Raw genomic sequence first — 20,696 nt, 5'->3', positions numbered from 1 at the left:
TGATAAAATTAAAACATTAGACATTTAAGGGGAGGGAGAAGAGCAGGATTTGTATAAATTGCGCTATATAAATAAATACAAATTGATTGAATCATTGATTAGTTAGAAAATTTATTACAAATAATAAACATTACATATAACCATATATAGAGAGTATATATAACAATATAATAATATTTTTTTTATAAAAAGCACTAAACAAGTATAACATTGATAATGATTGCAGTCAGCAATTTAGGAATAATTACAAAAGTTATTCATTTTTGTAAGGATGGCAGTTTGCTGCCGGATCAATTCCTGGGACGTAGAAGTCTAAATTTTTTTCCAGTGGCGCGTAGTAATGTATTTTACCGGATTTGTAAAACTCGATGTATGGGAATGCTTTCAATTTGTGCTCCTTATGGAAGATAAATCATTTTATTATTAAAATAATAATAATAATAATAACAATGACAATGACAACAATGACAATCATTAAAAAATCAACAATAAAGTTGTAGCTGTAGTAGCAGTAGTAGCAATAGCAGCAGCAGCAGCAGAAGTAGTAGTGGTAGTGTTGGTTACCTGAACAAAGTGACTCAACTTCGGGTAGACCCTGTAAGCACCAATGATAACAGACAGATCAGTGTTAAACGGGAAGTCGGCTTTGACCACAGAGGAAACAGAAGGGAATTCAAACATTTTAAAGCCATTTTGAGTCAACTTGTCCATCTCTTCTTCATATTTACCATCTTCCATCAAATTTTTCGGCACCACTGAGCCTGAAATCCATCTCAGTTTGGATTCTTCGATCTGAATTTTTAATATACTTAATATTATAATTATCTGTCATATGCTAAATAACTTATGAGTTATAGAACCTATATTGTATAAAAGACCATTCACATGCAATCAATATTTATTAATTGTGAATTTACGATGATACGCATTAAATAAAATAATGCATAGGAATTTTATTTTATGTACAAAATAAATACAATAATGTTGGGGCCATTTAAATTAAAGATCAATAAATCGATAGGACAGAAGCATTCCTTAATTTAATGATCAGTGACAACTATTTAATTAGTTTAATAAATTTAATTTGATCTGATTGGTATTGAAATTGAATTACAATTATTAATTGAAGTTGTGAAAAAATGAGATGCAAAAGAGAAACTAACTAATTTAGGATCATCATAAAAAACTCCGAAAGTGGACAACGTGGGTGCAATGGAGCATGCCTCCGTGAAAACAGCAGACGAGTTCCTGTAGGCCCCAGTGCCTGATTTGTAGAAGCCCACGAAGTTTTGGACGGGCGGCTCACCGACACCAACTTCTACATTGTACAACAAGCCAGCATATAAAACCAAGAAAAAAATCGTCCCTAACAGAAGAATGACAAGTAGTAAAATGCCGACGACCAGCCAGAAAAAAACGTCCATTTTTGATTTTTCACAAATATATTTTTCAAAAATTTTCACAAAAATTAATTAAAACTATTTTTTGATCAAAATTTTGACAAACAAATCTCGCATTAGCACCTTTGTTTATACTTACATTTAAGCTCCTCCTACTAAGCATGTTAAAAGTGAAGGCTAAAATATCAACACAAATTTTTTATCGCTACAGTCACAACAATTTGTCACAAATGTCTTATTATTAAATACATTCTTTTTAACATATTTTTATAACATTTTTATTTGAATTTACTTTTAAAAAATTTGTCAGAAAAATACCCTAAATTAAACAATGAACATTATTTAAAAAAACACCACTGCAGAAATAATAATACCACCCATGGATATATATCCATATATATATATATATATATATAAATCTACATATATATATATAAATATATTTATATATATATATATATATATATCCATGATACCACCATATCAAGCAAAAATTGAGGCGCTTATATTTATAAACCTAACCGGAGCTTGAAAAATTTTGGATATCATTTTGTCAGACGAAAATTGAATGCAAAAATGAATTAATTATAAAAGTTTATCAATCAATCAGTCAGTCAGTCAGTCAGTCAGTCAGTCAGTCAGTCAGTCAGTCAGTCAGTCAGTCAGTCAGTCAGTCAGTCAGTCAGTCAGTCAGTCAGTCAGTCAGTCAATCAATCAACCAATCAATCAACCAACCAACCAATCAATTAGTTTATAAAGCGCTATTTCCGCGATGTTCAACAACGCTCCTCAATAAATTTTGCAAACAGCTGGGTCTTGAGGTCCGCTCTGAACTTCGTAAGTGATGGAGAAGTAGTCAGAGAAGGAGGTAAAGAGTTTCAGAGAAAGGGCCAAAAAAGCAAATGCAGATTTAGCAAAAGAGTGTTTAACACGAGTTAAGAAGAAGTGAGAACAAAAAGACGATCGTAAACCGGGTTCAATTAATTTATCTGATAAGACTTAGGAAAGAATTTAGATTGAGACGTATACATTAAGTGCAAATTTTAAAAATTATTCTAAACTTTATAGGTAGCCAGTGCAAGAGAACAAGATATAGAGATATATGAGAAAAAGGGATACGAGCGACTAGACGAGCAGCAGAGTTAAAAGCTTTACTTAAAGGGTAGAGTGTAAAATCAGGAAGACCATAGTAGAGCAAGTTACAGTAATCAATTAATTCTAGATAAGACTAAAGAAGTGACAAGAAGGAGAAGAGTGTTATAGATAATAATAATAGTAATAATAATAATAATAATAATAATTTTTGTAATAATTTTGTAATAATTAACAATACCGCGAAGGTCAGGTGATTTTTTTGGTAAAGTCATAATGAAAGAATTAATGAATGAATTAATGAATGAACGAACAAACGAACGTATGAATAAATGAATGAATAATTAATGTAAAGTGAAGAAACTTTTTTACAACTATAAAAAATAAATTTCATCAATTAGTCGTTTTATTTTCGCATAATGACAAACATTTAGACAACATCTAGAAGTAGTTGATTGTAAAATTAGTTTACAGTTAAAGTTTAATTCATTAATATTACAGTTTAGTTCATTAATATTACAGTTTAATACAATAATATTACAGTTTAAATCATTAATATTACAGTTTAATTCTATTAAAGTTTAATTTATTAATATTACAGTTTAATTCATTAATATTACAATCTAATTCATTAATATTACAGTTTAATTCACTAATATTACAGTTTAAATCATTAATATTACAGTTTAATTCTATTAAAGTTTAATTTATTAATATTACAGTTTAATTCATTAATATTACAATCCAATTCATTAATATTACAGTTTAATTCACTAATATTACAGTATAATTCATTAATATTACAGTTTACAGTTACGGAAATTCATTGGCATCATTATAGTTGTAAGCATCATAAAAAATTGATAACTGCACCATCAGGTCGGTAACATCAAGAACCATGTTGTTGTTTTTTTCAATTCGGTTTTGTCACTTCGGCCTTACCGAGTAGAAAAAATGTCTCCACTTCACCCTTTCCCTAAATATTTCAAAAATGAAAAAACCAAAACAACTTATATTTGTATATATAGGTCAGCAAATATCAACTGGATCAGTGTTTTCCAATGAATGGAGTGTAATTTTATTCTCCAGGGGCTGGTAGGATGTCTGACATTCCACCAAAAAAATGCGTTCAAACTAGCGTATCGTAAACTTGAATAAATTAAAGACCCTGATTGCTTTCGAACCAGGTCACGCAGAGTGAATTGTCTTGAGTTTGTCTTCTTTGCAATTATCCTTACCGTTAAGATATTTTCAAAAAATATTTTCAATTTAATGAAGATATTAAAATATAAAACAAAATAAAAACCTTAATTGTGATGGTACCTCTCCTTTCAATGACCCAACCGCCAAGTTCCGTCAGAGCTTTCATGCATTCGCTGCTTATGTGGATCTTCAAGGCTTTTTAAATCATGTGATTGAGGATTGAAAATTTTCTACTTGATTAAGTTCATTTATTTATTTAATTATTCACGAAATATCATTTTCTTATTTTCGAACTTTTTGTTGATCTGATCTGCTAGGAAAGTATTATGAAAATGAATCATTCAAGAAAACTCGGGTTGGAAAAAAATTATTACAATTGGCTAACCAGATTCTTAAATTTTAAAAATAATTTGTGGTAATAAAGACAAATACCATATAGAAAAATAACGAACGACTAAACAATAAATCAATCAATTAATATCTACAAAAAAAAAACAAATTCAAACAATCAAATCATATTTAGAAATAACTACTAGTTAACTAAACCGGATATACAAAAAGAAAATCCAACGGAAAAAAATTCAAATTGAAATGACACGAACGCAGTCCATTCGATTCCATCTTGGAGGCTATGTTGACAGTTTCGCCAAACAGGCAGTATCGAGGCATCTTGCTTCCAACGACTCCCGCAACCACTGGACCTAAAAGTGAAAAAAAAATTTTTAAATCTCAACCAATTTCTCCTCTCCGGGTTCAGCTGTTCATGTGGATGGGCAAGGATTTGGGCCCAGATGACGTGAAATAAAATTTAAATAGATAACAACCGATTGTATTTACGCCTATTTTTATTCTGATATTCCCCCATTATGTTTTTTAATCTTAAAAATTTTACTAAAAACGCTCTGCGTTTATTACAATTGGTACTTGGAACTTCGAAATAGCAAGCAAGCAACTCAATATAATGATTCGAATTCTGAGAGATTAACATTCAGTTCAATTAACTTAGTATATTTCAATCCTTTGTACGTATTTTGATGTAACATTGTGAAAAAATTAAAGTGAATTATCTATTTAACATATCTAATTGCATGAGAATAATATTTCATGCCTTTCAATTGGTATCTGCTTTTATGTGTATAACATGCTTCTGTGTTGTAGGTATGTATTTAAAAGAATGTCAGGTCTCGTTTGAAGGTTCAACCCCACAAAGATCTCAGGCACAAAAAACATAAGGAGTGTTGTGTGTGTGTGTGTGGGTGAGTGTGTGAGCGGGTGGGTGGTTTTTGTTTTTTCACTTTTTTCATTCAATATTTACTTGATTAAGAGTTTTTAAAAAAGTTACAAAACAATTTTTCTCTTTCTGAATTTTTTCTAATCAATAATTTAATTAATTAATTGAGTGAGTTAATTAATTAGTATTTTAATTAGACAGGCACTTGTACAACTTGAAAAAGACGTACCTACTGAGGCACGTGCTTAAGAACCCGGTGTTTTAACGTCATCGTAGTCTAGTGAATGCCATTCATTTGATGCTGCTTCTTCACAATTTTGTTATTATGTAAGTACCATACATTCTACTGTAATCTTTTAATTTTTTTGTAATCTTTTTTATCTTCCTCTCTCTCTCCCTTTCTCTCTCTCTCTCCCTTTCTCTCTCTCTCTCTCTCTCTCTTTCTCTCTTTCTTTCTCTCTTTCTTTCTCTCTCTCTCTCTCTCGCGTCTGTGTCCGTATATATAAATACATTCGTCAACTTCAAAGGCAACGAACTTCATTAACGATGCCAACAGGCACGCAGGAGTAAGTGTGTTTCTTTTTCTTCTCTCTAATCATCAACGGAGTCTACCAGACCAGATGCGGACCGTACATTTTGTATGTAAGATTTAAATAATGTTGAAAAGCAGCCAAGGTTGAAAAGTAGCCTTTGGTAAAGTTGGATTCAGAGGTGTGGATACCCGTGGCAACGAAGTAATAGAATCCCCCAAGTTATTTTCAGAATCTTTCAAGTAATCTCAATTGCGTAGGTCCCTTTTTTGTGGAGACCAACTAGAGGGGCAATAAACCATCTGCCTACCTTGACTTTGGCACCGAATCCCATCACTATCAATTTTTTGAAATTCTCCTTTTCATGCCGTTTTGACATTTACATTTTTACTCGTTTCATTTACAGTATTGCAGACTTAAATGTAAAAATCATATCTGCAGAAAGCCAAACACGTGTTTGCTTTAATCCGCTTTCACTTTTTCCTATCACACACAACATACACACACACACACGCAATTCTAAAAATGTATACATACATACATCTACACACATTTGTACGAGTGTAATAAGTATGAACGCGTTAGTGTGCGTACGTGTGTACGTGCATATAAGTGTACGTGAGTGTGCGCGTAGGTATGAGTTCAGCGTTCGCTAATTAAAGATGGCTTACTCCACCTGAGACTGGATAACTGCGCAATTAAACTGTCTCCTATACGCACAAGAGATTTCGTTTTCCAGTTCATCAAAAATTTTTTATCATGTTTAGAAGAATCGTAAGTAGCATTAGTAACTGTTTAATATTATCTCGTTATTTTAAGTCATAATGTAAATAATAAAAGATTAATAATTCTATTAATTATTACTTTATTCATTCGTTCGCTCGTCCGTTTGTTCGTTCATCCATCTATCTATTTATTCATTCATTCACTCCTTTACTTTATCCACTTTTATTTATTAATATTTTAAAATTTTTACAAAATTGGAAGAAAAAAAAAGTCTTCGACCTGTGTGGAGACCGACTCTCAATTTCATCTTCTCGTCCGGTATGTGGGGGATCTGAAATGCGTTGACCCCGTCCAGCAGGTCCAACGACAGACTGGCTATCTCATTTGCATGTCTCTTACCTGAATTCGAGAGAATGTTTTCCGAAGAATCTTTTCGGGTTTTTTTTTGAAATTTCTCAAAAAATTATGTTAATAATTATCTTAATTATTAATAGATGATATTCCCATAAGTTTTCATTTAGAAAATGCGTTTAAAATCTGAATCTTCATTCAAGTTTTCAATTTATTAACAAAGAGAGGAGAAAAAGATTGAGGGAGAGAGAAAAAGGAAAAAAAGAGAGAGGGAGAAACAGAGTGACATAAACTGGATTGAGTGAAATAATTTTTTTTTAATTTTTCAACAAATACAAAAATTTAAAATATTTTTTTCATAAGACTAGCTTCGGTGGCTTGTGTTTCTGAAAGGGGTTTTTAAAATTTAACCTCATACTTTTAAAATACTTTTAAAAATTTAACCTCAACCGCCACAAAATTAATCATTATATGGGGGACTTCAAACCTCAAGCCAACCCCCTCTCCCTTGACGAGATATCAAATTGGCCGATCTAGAAAAACATCAAACCATATTAACCATTCCTCTGCGGAAGGCCACTGGCCACCATGTAAGCATCACCAATGGTTTCTACCTTGTAGACATCGTATTTGTCAATGGTGGTGTCAAAGAAGTAGTAGAGGTGATTTAGAAATTCTACGACCTTGGTGTGACGATATTTCAATGAAAAAACTACGATGTATAATATGATGGTTAAAAGTATTATCATTTATATTCAAAAGGCTTTGCGATAGTGTACTGGTTAAAATGCCCAGCTGTAATGCCATTTGACAAATGAATACTAAATAGAAAATTGTAAAAATTAAAAAGTCAAACCACTATCTATACAACTTTACTACACCAACTTGCATGGGAGTGCTCTTGGCAGAAATAGCTGTAAAACCGACAATATCGCTAAAAAATATCGTCACAGAGTTGTAGGACTCGGCCGCTACCTTCTTCGACAACTTCAACTGCAGCGCCACAGACTTCGGCAGCATCTGGTAGAGCAGCGCGTCTGATTTCTTTTTTTCCTTTCTCAATTCTTTGGTTTTCAACGAGAGGCCATAGGCGAAATTTTGAATGGTGAGTACGATTCTGGAGATGAGGAAAATGATGACGGGTGTGAGGAATATCACAACAGTCAGGATGATTGCGGCCGAGACGAGATTTGCGTATGCGGTCCCCAGTGCACTCTGAATCTTGTTGACGACGTTCAAATCCAGTAAGGCTCTAGTCTCCGTGAGAGCTCTGATGAATTTGCTAAATCGGTCGCTCCATAGATCTTCTGAGATTTGCTTGCTCACTGTTTCAAAATCACCTGTTAGGGTCTGTTTCATGATTCACCGTTAACAAAGCATTCTAATCAATTAAGGACAATTATTTTACATTACATTCCAAAATTATGTAATTGTTAACACATTTTATTCAGTTTATCGGAATAACTCAGCAAAAATTCTAATGAAAACATCGTTCATTTATTTTATTACTGTTTAAATGTTCAACGTGAAAGCAATTAACGATTATAAAATTATTTTTTACTCAAATATAAAGTGGTTAAAATTTTCAAATCCGCACCCACCTGCCAAGCTAGATCCTCGACGACGGTTTTCAACGAAATGCTCGACAGTGACTCGTTCTTGGGATCCCAGAGACTGATCTGCTTCTTCGCATTCTCAATCAACATGCTTTCCAACTCCTGGTTGTAATAGTATGCCTTGCCTAGGTTCTCTTTCGACAAAGCATAACATTTGACGTAATAATTTTTTACATATTGCGTCAAGTTGACCATCTTCTCTACCAATCGAGTCCACCCCATCATCTCGACAGATGAATATTCATTTTTTGACAGCAGTAGCAAGCGGATTGCAATCAACTGTCTCCAGCAAACAGAATCGTTCGTGTGTACCATGACTTCCGACATTCCAGACGACAAACAGTTGATTTTTTCATTGTAAAAACTCAGGCATGGAACCAAATTCAAACTTGTTCCATTGTACTTTTGCATTATTTCCACCAATTTCGTAACGTTATCAGAAATCTCAGGATAGTACTTAACAGTCTGGCGATAAGCTTGCAAATCTGAATAGAGTTGTTGTTTCTTGCATGGGTTTAAAAACACGAAACTCTGATCGTCTTGTTGAGTGTTGTTGTCAGTTGTTGAATTCCTCCACCAAGGAATGACCTTAGATTTCAAATCTGCCCTCGCCAGAAGAGCAGCGTCAGTCTCACCGTATGCACTCTGTAGATCGTCTGGTCTGGTCTTTGAACGAATGCTCGATGCGTAACGACAGACCTGAGTTTGTTTGCAAATCATTTCAAATAAAGTGTTATCTTAATCGCTATTTAATGTTAAAGTTATTTACTGTCATAAAACTATATTTGTAAATCATTTAAAAATTAATCATTGTTTTACAAAACTGCTTAAAATTTTTTTTAGTTACGGAACAATTTTTTAGCATTTTATATAATTTTTTCAAATTTAGACAAACTTTATTCACATGTTTATAATTTTATCATCATTCACGTTCACATTACATTTAATTACACATGAAATTCGTCCAATTTTCAAAAAAAAAAAAAAAAATCAAATCATCAACTAACACATCATTCCAACAGAAACCCACCTTTCTTTTCTCTTCAATCATCTTGTTGGATAAATTGATGAGAAACAAGACAGCCGCTGTAACATCCTTCGTGATATGGAGATCCTTGTCTGTGATGACCGTATTTCCCAGACTGATAGATGTCTGGATGATGAGGAGCGTCATTGGAATGAGTGGGATAACCAACATCTAAGTGGGCGGTTAGGGAATTTTTTTGTTCTTAACGATATATACATGGTAATGAGATAGCGTAACGGTTAAGGTGCTTATTCTCAATGTTGTAGTGACTGTGTTTGAATGCAAAGAGGACACTGTCTACCACATACAACAAATTTATCGCTAATAAGAAAAAACACATACCTATTAAATAAATTTTTATAAATATACTACTTCTGACTAAACAATGAGAAGAAACAGACTTGTGTCATCTGTATCCGTTTCCCTTGTTTTGTAATGGGATCAGCGTTGCATAGTCCCGTCCTTACATCCAACTTGGGACTTGGGTTCTTCAAATCGGCATTCGAATCCTCTAGATCCTTGTCGCAATAATTACCCATTGCGAGTATAATATGTCACCCCAGATTTTGTTAAATCAAATCCAATTTCAATGTTTTTCCTTATTTTATTACATTATTGTAATATTTTATGATTTAGCTGACTAAATGAAATAATTGCATCCATTCACTGAATTCATATAAAGCTCTCTTCTGTCATCTGATCGGGCAATGGTGATGCTATGGACGCTCTCTATATATACATATATATGTGTAAATAAACAACATATAAGTTTGTAGATAGAACATTTATATATATATGTGTGTGTGTATGTGTGTGTGTCTCTGTGTGTGTGTGTGTGTCTGTGTGTGTAAGTGTAATGCAAGCATATGCGTGTTATATGCGTCTAGGAATGTTTATACCTATAAAGTTATATGAGTAACAGTATATAACATGATATCATTTTTTAAAAATCCTTGTCGGTTATCCGCCGATAAATTTGCTTCGATTGATAATATTAAGATGAAATAACACAAAAAAGAATTTATGTTTTACATGACGCCACTCAAAAACCAAACGAAAATATAAACAGTGTAAAATTTACAATGAAAAACATTTAAATCTGGTTAACTTGAGATCAGGCGAATGTCGTTGGCTCAAATGTAAGAAAATCTCAACCTTTGACATGCAGTACGGTGAGGTGGTATAATGGTTAAGACGTCTGGTTTTGCTACTACAGTAACTTGGTTTGAATGCAGAAGAGATCCTTGCCTATTCCACGTGTTGCACGCACGGATTCACGTGATTTTTAGTTGATACCTCTGATATTTAATTATTAATATTCAATAATCGAAATTTTCAATTCAGAACTCTAATCTCAGTTTCGCTTTCGACAATAGCCAGATCATGATCGAAGAAAATGAACTTTATATATCATCCTCTTACTACCTTTATTATGCATCGTTGCCTTCTGCTACAAAGCATGCAGTACGATTATTTATTTTTTTCAAATTTAATTAATTAATTACTCAATTAATTAGGCATTAATTCAGTACTCAATTAGTTAATTATTAATTAAATGTGAAATTATATTCTTTTTCAAATGATGGAAGCTGTCGAACGAACGTTCGCCGCCTTTGACGCAGAGTCAGCGCGAAATGACGGTACTAATAGTTATGGCGTTTTTTGATAAAATTTAAAATTAAAAATGCAGAAAGATACAAAGAACTTTCAAACTGTTAACTGCATCTTACTGTCATATAACCATAAGTTTTTACAAGTTATTGAAAGTTATTAATCAATCATTCAATCAATCAATCAAATATCAATCATTCAATCAATCATTCAATCAACCAATCAATTAGTTTATAAAGCGCTATTTCCGAGATGTTCAACAGCGCTTCTCAATGAATTTTGCAAACAGATGGGCCTTGAGTAGTCGGAGAAGAAGGTACAGAGTTCCAGGGAAAAGGGCCAGAAAAAGCAAATGCAGATTTAGCAAAAGAGCTTTATTTAATCCACACACAACTGGCAGAAAATAATATAACAACGAACATTTTAGCCTCATCAAAATCGATTGATTCAATTTTAAATTGTAAAATTATTCCAGGTAGGTTATAAATAATGTTTAGAAATTTCAAGGTAAGAATTGAACTGTCGACACAATGGAAAACAACAAAATATCAATCAAAAGTTTGAAGTTCATAAGTCCAAAGTTAATAAATTGTTCAATCGTTGATAAATATTGTAATAATACAGTGATTTCAAATCCATCGTCACCCCATACTACTTATAACTACTTATATCTATCCATTCAAAACAAGGTTTTATCGATTTATGATTTTTAAGAAAAAATTGAAACTACCAACCGTATTTCAAGAGGAATATTATTATTAGCTATATTTCAATATGAATATTTCTATTATCTAATTAGCAAATTGATCAAAGTAAATGTCTATAAAATATAGTTTTAATCAAAGGTTTAATCATCTCATGATACTGCCAAACTAAATTTAGTAACTGTTTTAGATATAACACCTGTCAGAAAACTGGACAACAACCGAAACTACATCACTAAACGACATTATTCCTCAAAATTACCAGGATATCTGATTGTATGCCTACATGAAGAAAATTTCAATCCCACTTGATTTTCATACATGACATACCTGCATTAAAAAGCTCGAATGTTTGACGAATAAATGTTATACTACAACCTAACCGAACATTTCTATACATTTTCAAGGATGTTTCACGTTAAGAAGTTATTAAAACTTCCAATTCGACTGTGACAAAAATAGGAATTGGCTAAAAAATAAATAAAATAAACATTTTTTTTGTTTATTTTGACAAATAATTTCTATTTTCCAAAAAAAACTGAAAATCAATGTTTTTAAATATTTGTTTTTGTTTATTTTGATAAATAATTTCTATTTTCCAAACAAGACTGAATATCAAACAAAAGCACAGTCCTATTAGAATTTAGAAACTACTAACAAACGCTTTCTAGCACTTTTTTAGTTTTCCAACAAAATATCAATTGTAAAATATCCATGCCAAGTCACTATGTTTGTACTGCAGATCTTTCAATCGGTCAGTTTGCCGGTTGGTTGGTCGATAAATTGATAGGACAGAAATTTGTAATTTTTCACAGTAACATTGGTGGTGACGTCTTAACAATAAGCTGTAAACAAAACAACATGAAGAGACCATCAACATTTTCATTACTACATCAAAATTTAAGAGAGATGTGTAAGTGTGTGTGAGTGTGAGTGAGTATGTTATCAACTTTAAAATCAAGTGCATGCCGATTTCAAACCAAACCATAACATGGGGTGACAATTTTTCAAACTGACTAGCCATCGAAATGGACACGCCCATATTATTATTGCTGATCGTCCATGTCTTTACGGACCCACGATTTCTTAAGATGAGTTAGAAATTGAATTCTTCGATCTTTCTAATTAAAATTTTAAAAACTATTATTAAATAATTGCGAATAAATAAATAAACTAATAAATAAATAAATACGATGATTTCGAAGATTCTACTGAGCAATTCTATGTTGAAGACTGCAGAGCTAACTATCACAAGGGCACCGTTTGGAACTGCCATGATATACGCTGGGAAATAAGCTTGATTGATGCCTGTCGGCTTAACTTCACTCTTATTTACGAGAGGTGTACACGCAATGATGGCTTATATACAAACTACCTTCTTATAGTTGATACAAGTCGGCAAATTTTTTTTTAATATTTAATGACTCTTTTCATGGATGCTTTAAATCGTAATGGTTTATAAGTTGGTCTTTGAGACTTTCAGATCAAGTTCCGTCCGAATTTTAAAGATTATTTTTCTTCTATTTTGTACACAGACACACACGCACCAAGTACACACGTACATGCTAGCATTTCAAGTTTGAGTTAAAATATGACGAGGAGAAGTTTCGAAAAATATTGGGAGCCATTAAATTGAATTCCAGTTAAATTTTAATATAGTTTAATTTCAGTTTAATTTTAATGTGGTTTAATTCCAGTTTAATTTTAACATAATCTAATTTCTGTTTATTTTTAATTTAGTTTAATTCTAGTTTAACTTTTGTATAGTTTATTTCTAGTTTAATTTTAATATTGTTTAATCTCAGTTTAATTTGAAAGCAGAGATCCGGCAATTCAATTACTCGCTCGGCCCTAGCGCGAACATTTACGAATACACGGCAATCTTCAAGGTGCGTCCATTACTTGCTGACATCAGATTGAGATGGAGGTTCATGATGGATATGGTTGAGCCGACCAAAGAATTCGCAACGGAATACAGGAGCTTCTATGAAAATGGATACATCGCATGTGTAATCAATAAAATTTACTCGTTAAAAATGTTTCTCCATTTCAAATACTAAGGGGGGCTTTGGGACTGGAGTTCCTCACCACAATAGACATTCTGTTAACCGTTTCACAAAATTTCTATTTGAGTTCAATGAAGTTTGGTTAAAGATTGCAGCAGTCCATATAAAGCAGCAACGTTTTGGAAAAATTGGGACGGAAAATACGTTTTGAAGTTGTGGAAAAATGTGGAATAATAAAATAAGGTCATCCAAGCGCCGCGTCCCCCTCCCCCATCAAAACATTTTTTGGCGACGACACTGCTGGTGACAGCAGAGTAAAAATGAAAAAAATTGTAAAACTAAATTGTATCGGAAAATCAAATTTCAAGCACATTCGTATTTAAAAGTTAAAATTTGTTCATTAAATGTTATTTTTATCTCAACTTATCTCCATTCGATCTGCCCATCGTTGGAGTCTTTAGTTCCATAGTGAATTTTTTTCTTCTCACAAATTTGTTTCTTTATAAATTGATGAGCACTTATTATTATTCATTAAATTAAGTGAAGGGAAATTTTGTTCCAGTTTAAATCATTTCGTCATTTCGTAAATCGAAAGATGTTACTACTCAACTCTAACCGATTTTTGCTATTGAAATCGGTGATTTTATGCAAAATTTACCGTAATTTTATTGTTTAGGCGGGTTGAAATAATCTTCAGCCCAAATTTTGACAAATTCATTTAAAGATTTTGTTCATTTTACCCATATCTCTATCAAAATTTTTCATTTTGGGGACTTCTGCCCTGAAGTTCCTCCATCGTGAACGTCTTTACACGTGGATCAGACAGCCCACGTGTCGTTAACCAAGATCTCTTGGCGTTCAAACCTAATAACTCTAACAGCAATGCCAGGCACCTCAACCATTATACTATCACAGCGCTCGAATTTAATTTTCACTGAATAAATAAAATAAATTCAATTCAAATTATATTCAGATGTTCACGGCCAAAAAAAATAGAGATATCGGATATTTTGTAGAACCCGGTCCCGCCAAAATTTTTATTCAGAACGTCTTGACAACGTTGAGTATCGAAATAAAAAGATTTGTATTCAGATCTGTCGAAGATGGTTAGTTCGCCTAATATTTTTTATTGTCATCCCGTACTCTCAATACACATGTGATAATGAGAATTATTTACCTAACTACAAATTTTAAATCTCCAATCTGGAATGAATGTATGCATTTCTTTAAATTCAGTGATTAGCCCATAAAATTGGTTTAAACTTTCTTAAATGTATTTGAACCCGGCCACTGCAGCACTTGGTACAAGTACAACACCTGGTCACTCAAGTAGCAAACTACCATTATATTTATCCTTAAAACTTTTAAGACCGATGAGTTCAAAGGCTTCACACACATATTCCTCAGAACTTTTAAAGGACATATAAACAAAATTAGTTGTACTATTTCAATTAAACATATTATACACACTCCCACAAGGGAATGCACTCCCACCGGATTATGAATAGTCATCCACTTTACAATTTTGAAATCATCCCCTTCCTTCAATAGCGGATTTCTGGATCCGCCACTGTTTTTGTATTCTTCAAAGTTTTCATTTGTAAAATCAGTAACTCGCTCTACTATGGTCTTCCGAATTCTAAACTCTATCCTTTAAGTAAAGCTTTTAACTCCGCAGCTCGTCTAGTGGCTTGTATCCCTTTTTCTCATATATCTCCATATCTGGTTCTCTTGCACTGGCTACCTATAAAATATAGAATAAATTTTAAAATTTGCACATTCATGTATAAGTCTCAATCTAAATTATTTCCTAAGTACTTATCAGATATATTAATTGAACCTAAACGCCCCGATTTACGATCGTCTTCTTGTTCTTTTGCTAAATCTGCATTTGCTTTTTCTGGCCCTTATCTCTGGAACTCTTTATCTACTTCTCTGACTTCTTCTCCATCACTTACGAAGTTCAGAGAGGACCTCAAGACCCATCTGTTTGCAAAATTCATTGAGGAACGCTGTTAAACATCGCGGAAATAGCGCTTTATAAGCTAATTGATTGATTGAACATTTCTGCCATATATAGCCATAATGTTTTCACATCAGTCAGTAATTAATAATAAATTTACTAGGGAATTTTATTTTTATTTTAACTATGTTCTTAATTATAATTAGTTAACAGTTGTCAAGTTCAATTATTCTCTTAATTAAAATTAGTTTAATTTATTTTAAATTAATTTCATAGAAACAGACGCTGCCACATCTGCAAAAGGTAACTGATTATAAACAAAGAAAAATTAGACAAAGAAAGAAAGAGAGAAAGTGAGAGAAAGAGAGAGAAAGAGAGAGAGGGGGGGAGCGAAAGAGAAAAATAGTGAAAGAATCAAATGAATCAACCTAACAACACGCATACCATACCTAACTAATACATTTTATAACTTACTTTAATTTCATCTCACCTCATTAACAAAAGTCAAACCAGATACAACTGCATCAAACGTTATATCCCACCATCGTTCAATGTAACGTTTCTATGAGCATATACTAGACATCTAAATTTGAAGGGATGGTGATAATAAAGATGACGATGACAATATTGACGATGATGACGTAGATGATGGTGAGAAAGATGACATTGATGATGATAGGGACGATGGTGATTGAAACGCGCATCTATGAATAAATTAACTTTAATGTAAAAATAATTTTTGAATTAATAAATTTAATTTCAGAAAACATAATAACGTTGGTCGCTCCAGCCCCCAACATAGGCGAGTTTTTTTTCGTTTTTGTACAGAGCTATATAAACAAATAATACACAAATATATTAAGTAGAAAATAAATTTCGAGGTGTTTTTATTTTAAATTAATAAAGATTTTAGAGTTGTATAAGAGGATGATTTAAAAAAATATTTAAAATGTTGTCCTTCCTCGGCAGATCCGGGGGGATGATTTGAGGGAAGTTGGTAAAATGTTTTCCTAAAATTCGGTTCCGGGGGATGGGAGGTGTGAAGATTTTCAAAATTGAAGGTTGATGACCTTATTTTTTTGCTATTTCCAGATTTTATTTTACACATAAAATCTTTACTTTCAGTAAACGTCACAGAATATGCAGGTTTGTTAAACACTTTTAAAATCTTGTTGACTAAAAAACAACTTAAATGGTTAATTTATAGATTGATCTATCTATCCATCTATTTATCTATCCATCCATTCATTTGTCCAATTCTATCCGTCCATCGAACCGACCTTGGCCGGATTAGCCAACAGACAAATGAGACTGATATATTGATAAATGGATGGATGGATGGATGCATGGATGGATGGATGCATGCATGCATGGATGCATGGGTGGGTAGATACAGAGCCGGATTAGGTTTTCGGCAAGCCCTGAAAATGCCGCTCGCAGTATTTTGGGGACCTGATTTGGGCCCCTTTCTTGCCTTTCAGGAAAAAAATAACAACATGTATGTTACCATGAATCGCACAAGATCGTAGCCATTTATCAACCATTCAACTTGATAGACGAGCTTCGAAGCAGTTTAGGTAGTATAAGCTAACAAAATTGAAAATTATTACTAACTGTAGTTGATATTTAACACTGATGATCATTTGTTGTAGTAGCACTTAATTGTGTGGGCTCGAATTTGGTACATTTTTCAGGGCTTGCCGAAAACAGAATTCAACTCTGTATCCACCCATCCATCCATTCATCCATCCACCTACCCATCTATTCATCCATTCATTCATCCATTTATCCATCCATTCATTCATCCATTTATCAATATATTTATCTATTTGCTCATTCAGTCTATTTAGAACCTGGAGATAATACAAGTGGTGACGGTATGTTAGTTTTGTTAGATTTTTTGTATAAAATAACTCAATGAATATATATCTATAGAGAGAAAGACAGAGAGAGAGAATTCACATATCACATAAATCATTTACCATTTACTATCCATTAAAATTCCAGATTACACGGATCGACGTAAATGAAGTTTTCGTTTGTTATATATTTTGTTATTGGTTTTCAATTTGTGTGAATATAAAAATTATAGTTTTTTTTTGTCATTGTCTTCTGTTTTTTTCCATTTTCTAATCACCCCCCAATTTTGAAATTTTACTAAAGTACGATTAAAAGATTATAAGCGAGCCGTTGTCGCAAAACCAGTACGACAAAACACTTCAATTTTAGCACTTTTATTCAATTTATTTTATAATTCAATTTTAATGATTTTATATTTTCATTCAATTTTCAATGAAAGAAAGGACATCGGTCAATTTTTATAATTAAATGCTTTACCTGCTAAACTATCATCAAATTTTTCAGTATTTTCATGCACAACTTTGGCCGGATTTACAGGTTTCAAGGCTTTAGTTTAGGGTAGCATAGAATTGGAGGCCCCTAAATGCTTACCTACCACACTTTAAATCCGGCTTCTGTTATTAACTGAAAAGTTAATTTTAAAAAATGTTTTTATTTTGTTTCATTTATTAAAAAATTTATTATTTTATTTTGTCATGTTTAAAGCAATTGAATCGTATAATGTCATTAACACACCATTCTTCAGAGAAAGAAAAAGCTTATGGTATTGAACTATTTTATGAAATGGATTTATTTTTGTTAAATATTGGAATTAATTGTCTAAAATACAAACTTTAAAATCATTGTTCCTAAATTCTTGTCTGGAGTTACTCACTTAAAAGAATATAATAACTAACAATTTTTTTTTAAAATAATTACATAAATCATGATATAAACTGTGTGAGATACTTTTTCCAGATTATTTTCATAATTTACAAAATCGAATTTTTAGCAGAAAGAAAAAAAGACCAACCAGGTATATGAAATTGAAAAACAATAAATAAAAAGAATCATCTTTCAAATGTGACTTTAAAAGGCTGCTAAACCCGCTCATGGACTGGCCTGATTCGAATCAGACGTACTCACATGGGTTGCGTTTTTATTTATGTTTTTTTATGGAAAAAGCTAAAAAAAGTTATTTTTTTTACACATTAAACGTAATTATTCATGTGTACTGAGTCTAAATTATCAAATTTATTAATGTTATGACCGGATCATCATGTCCAATAGGAATGGATGTGGTCAAATATAGCCTATTCATAACCATAGCAGTTGTAGCAGTTTTTGCTATTCTAATTGCCCGTTGGTATAATTCCTTATCATTTATAATTTACGTATTTGCATGTGTGTTTGTGTGTATGTTTGTGTGTGTAAAAAATATATTACACAGCATAAAACAACAAGAGGATAATTTAAGCTAAAACTATTTTTAAAGCTCTTATCGTTCTGCCTGATTCATCACAACATTAACAGCTCTTACTACATCACATCTCAGAGGCTTATACAACATTATTTTGCGATTTTAATTTTCGTAAAAGTTTTTTGAGGAAGTTAAAATACAAAATACCGCAATACAGATAAGTATTTAGAATGAACCAAACTCCATACTCAGTAAAGCAATATGTAAATTTGTATTAAATTGAAGTAAAAGAAATTTCGTGACATTAGTTCAGTATCGCTATAATCCTTTCAAATGCAAAGCTGCATATTTTCAATTTAATTTTATAAAACCACAATTCTTAAGTTTTTTTTTATTTAATTTTTAAACATTTTTTTACAGTCATTTTAATTACATATTTATAAACATTATACAATGCAATCAACGACGCTAAACTACCAAACCTAACAAAAGTCGCTGAAAAGAGGTACTCAGATAACGCTTCTGGTGGAACATTGGACAGTTCTGAGAGCTTGTAGCCAAACTTCCGACAGACATACGTAAGGGCGGATCCAGACAACTTTGACGGGGAGGCTAACTTTGACGAGAGGGGGGCCAACTTTGACGGGGACTTAACTTTAACGAAGGAGCCAATATTGAACTCAAAAATTTTGTTCAAATCGTTTAAATTTGTATAAATTTGAATTATTTAAATTTAAATTTGGACGTTGACAATTGGTTATAGTAAAACTTTTTGTCAATTTTAATTTTTAAAATAGTATTTTAATGTATGAATAGTATGCAACGATATATGTTAGCTGGATTTAGAAACAATTACAGAAAATAAGCTGTTAAACAGTACAGTAGGTACTTGTTGAACAGTATATGAATTAACACTTATCATTATGTAGACCATTTTGGTTTGATAGTTCTTTATTCTAAAATGGGAAAAAAGAAGAATGAGAAGAATGAATCAAGCGAATAAAACGAATAGACCCAACAGACCTCTGTCTTATAGACCCAATAGACCTCTGTCTTATAAACCCAATAGACCTCTGTCTTATAAACCCAATAGACCTCTGTCTTATAAACCCAATAGACCTCTCCTCTTTTGTTTGACGCTGCATCTCCATAAAAAAAGAGACTTCTTGCGCATTGGCGTCTTAATGGCTGTACACACATTGGTCTAATAACCTAGTCTGTACTTTCGTGAAAAATTATTTGCATTCCAGTAGTGATGAATTACTGTGACGGGCCGTCTTTCTCTTATTTGTTGAGTTTTTTTCTGTACGTGTCTTTGTCTGTGTGTGTGTGTCTGTGTGTATGCGTTTAGCTGTGTGTGTTGGCGTCTTAATTTCATATGCACAAATGGTTGTACATGGATCTGATTACCTCGTCTGTAATTGTTTGCACACCAGTCGAGATGAATTACGATCATGTGTGTCTTTCTCTTATTTGTTGAGTATTTCTCTGTATGTGTCTTTGTCTGTCTGTGTATGTGTCTGTGTGTGTTGCTAACCTCTCATGCTCAGAATGCCTGCACATTGGTCTAGTTTTCGTCAGCGTTTCCTTGCGTGGGACAATAAGTATGTCAGTCTGTGTGTGTGTGTGTGTGTGTGTGTGAGTGTGTGTGTGTTGATTGACTTTGACATAATAGTATATAAAATCATAATAGCTTATAATGTGGCATCAATATACTTATTAACCTAAAATAATTCGATAGGAAACACGAAACTAACCATGTTAATTAACTTACAAACATCATAAACTCAATTAATTTGTTGAATAAATAAACAATCTAATATTTTGGATTATTATCATAAGTATTTCTATTAATTAACCACTTAGGCTTTTGCTGTTAAAAAAAATAAAATAACATTTATGTATTGTAAAATCCACCCCAATTTCCAGATGTAGACGTAAATTTTGAAGAAATTAAACAAAGACCCATGACAAAAG

The 20,696-nt window shown here is 32.3% G+C and overlaps 4 protein-coding genes across 4 annotated transcripts; 1 reads left to right on the top strand and 3 right to left on the bottom strand.

The window, feature by feature from the left end:
- Window positions 1–17: 17 nt before the first annotated feature.
- HELRODRAFT_113546 (hypothetical protein) lies at window positions 18–1,514 on the bottom strand. Its single transcript, XM_009023868.1, has 4 exons — window positions 1,468–1,514; window positions 1,164–1,444; window positions 565–792; window positions 18–397 (listed from the first exon to the last, which is right to left on the bottom strand). The coding sequence occupies exons 2-4, from the start codon at window positions 1,422–1,424 to the stop codon at window positions 254–256; spliced, it is 633 nt and encodes a 210-aa protein (XP_009022116.1). The 5' UTR covers window positions 1,425–1,444; window positions 1,468–1,514; the 3' UTR covers window positions 18–253.
- A 2,242-nt stretch (window positions 1,515–3,756) lies between these two features.
- On the bottom strand, window positions 3,757–7,892 carry HELRODRAFT_83793 (hypothetical protein; the record flags this gene model as incomplete). The annotated part of the gene is made up of 5 exons (XM_009023776.1): window positions 3,757–3,890; window positions 4,298–4,396; window positions 6,462–6,581; window positions 7,093–7,216; window positions 7,419–7,892. The coding sequence occupies 5 exons, from the start codon at window positions 7,890–7,892 to the stop codon at window positions 3,757–3,759; spliced, it is 951 nt and encodes a 316-aa protein (XP_009022024.1).
- A 4,627-nt stretch (window positions 7,893–12,519) lies between these two features.
- Window positions 12,520–14,924, top strand: HELRODRAFT_176518 (hypothetical protein; the record flags this gene model as incomplete). Its single annotated transcript, XM_009023867.1, has 5 exons — window positions 12,520–12,586; window positions 12,697–12,752; window positions 13,297–13,380; window positions 14,471–14,603; window positions 14,794–14,924. The coding sequence occupies 5 exons, from the start codon at window positions 12,520–12,522 to the stop codon at window positions 14,922–14,924; spliced, it is 471 nt and encodes a 156-aa protein (XP_009022115.1).
- A 3,615-nt stretch (window positions 14,925–18,539) lies between these two features.
- HELRODRAFT_176517 (hypothetical protein) lies at window positions 18,540–20,479 on the bottom strand (the record flags this gene model as incomplete). The annotated part of the gene is made up of 6 exons (XM_009023866.1): window positions 18,540–18,651; window positions 19,202–19,398; window positions 19,743–19,864; window positions 19,932–20,038; window positions 20,257–20,333; window positions 20,477–20,479. The coding sequence occupies 6 exons, from the start codon at window positions 20,477–20,479 to the stop codon at window positions 18,540–18,542; spliced, it is 618 nt and encodes a 205-aa protein (XP_009022114.1).
- Window positions 20,480–20,696: the final 217 nt, after the last annotated feature.

This window comes from Helobdella robusta (genome assembly GCF_000326865.2).
Source record: "Helobdella robusta unplaced genomic scaffold HELROscaffold_38, whole genome shotgun sequence".
NCBI classification, from domain to species: domain Eukaryota; kingdom Metazoa; phylum Annelida; class Clitellata; order Rhynchobdellida; family Glossiphoniidae; genus Helobdella; species Helobdella robusta.
The sequence above is the reverse complement of the archived record's forward strand: the minus strand, read 5'-3'. Positions and strand labels throughout refer to the sequence as shown.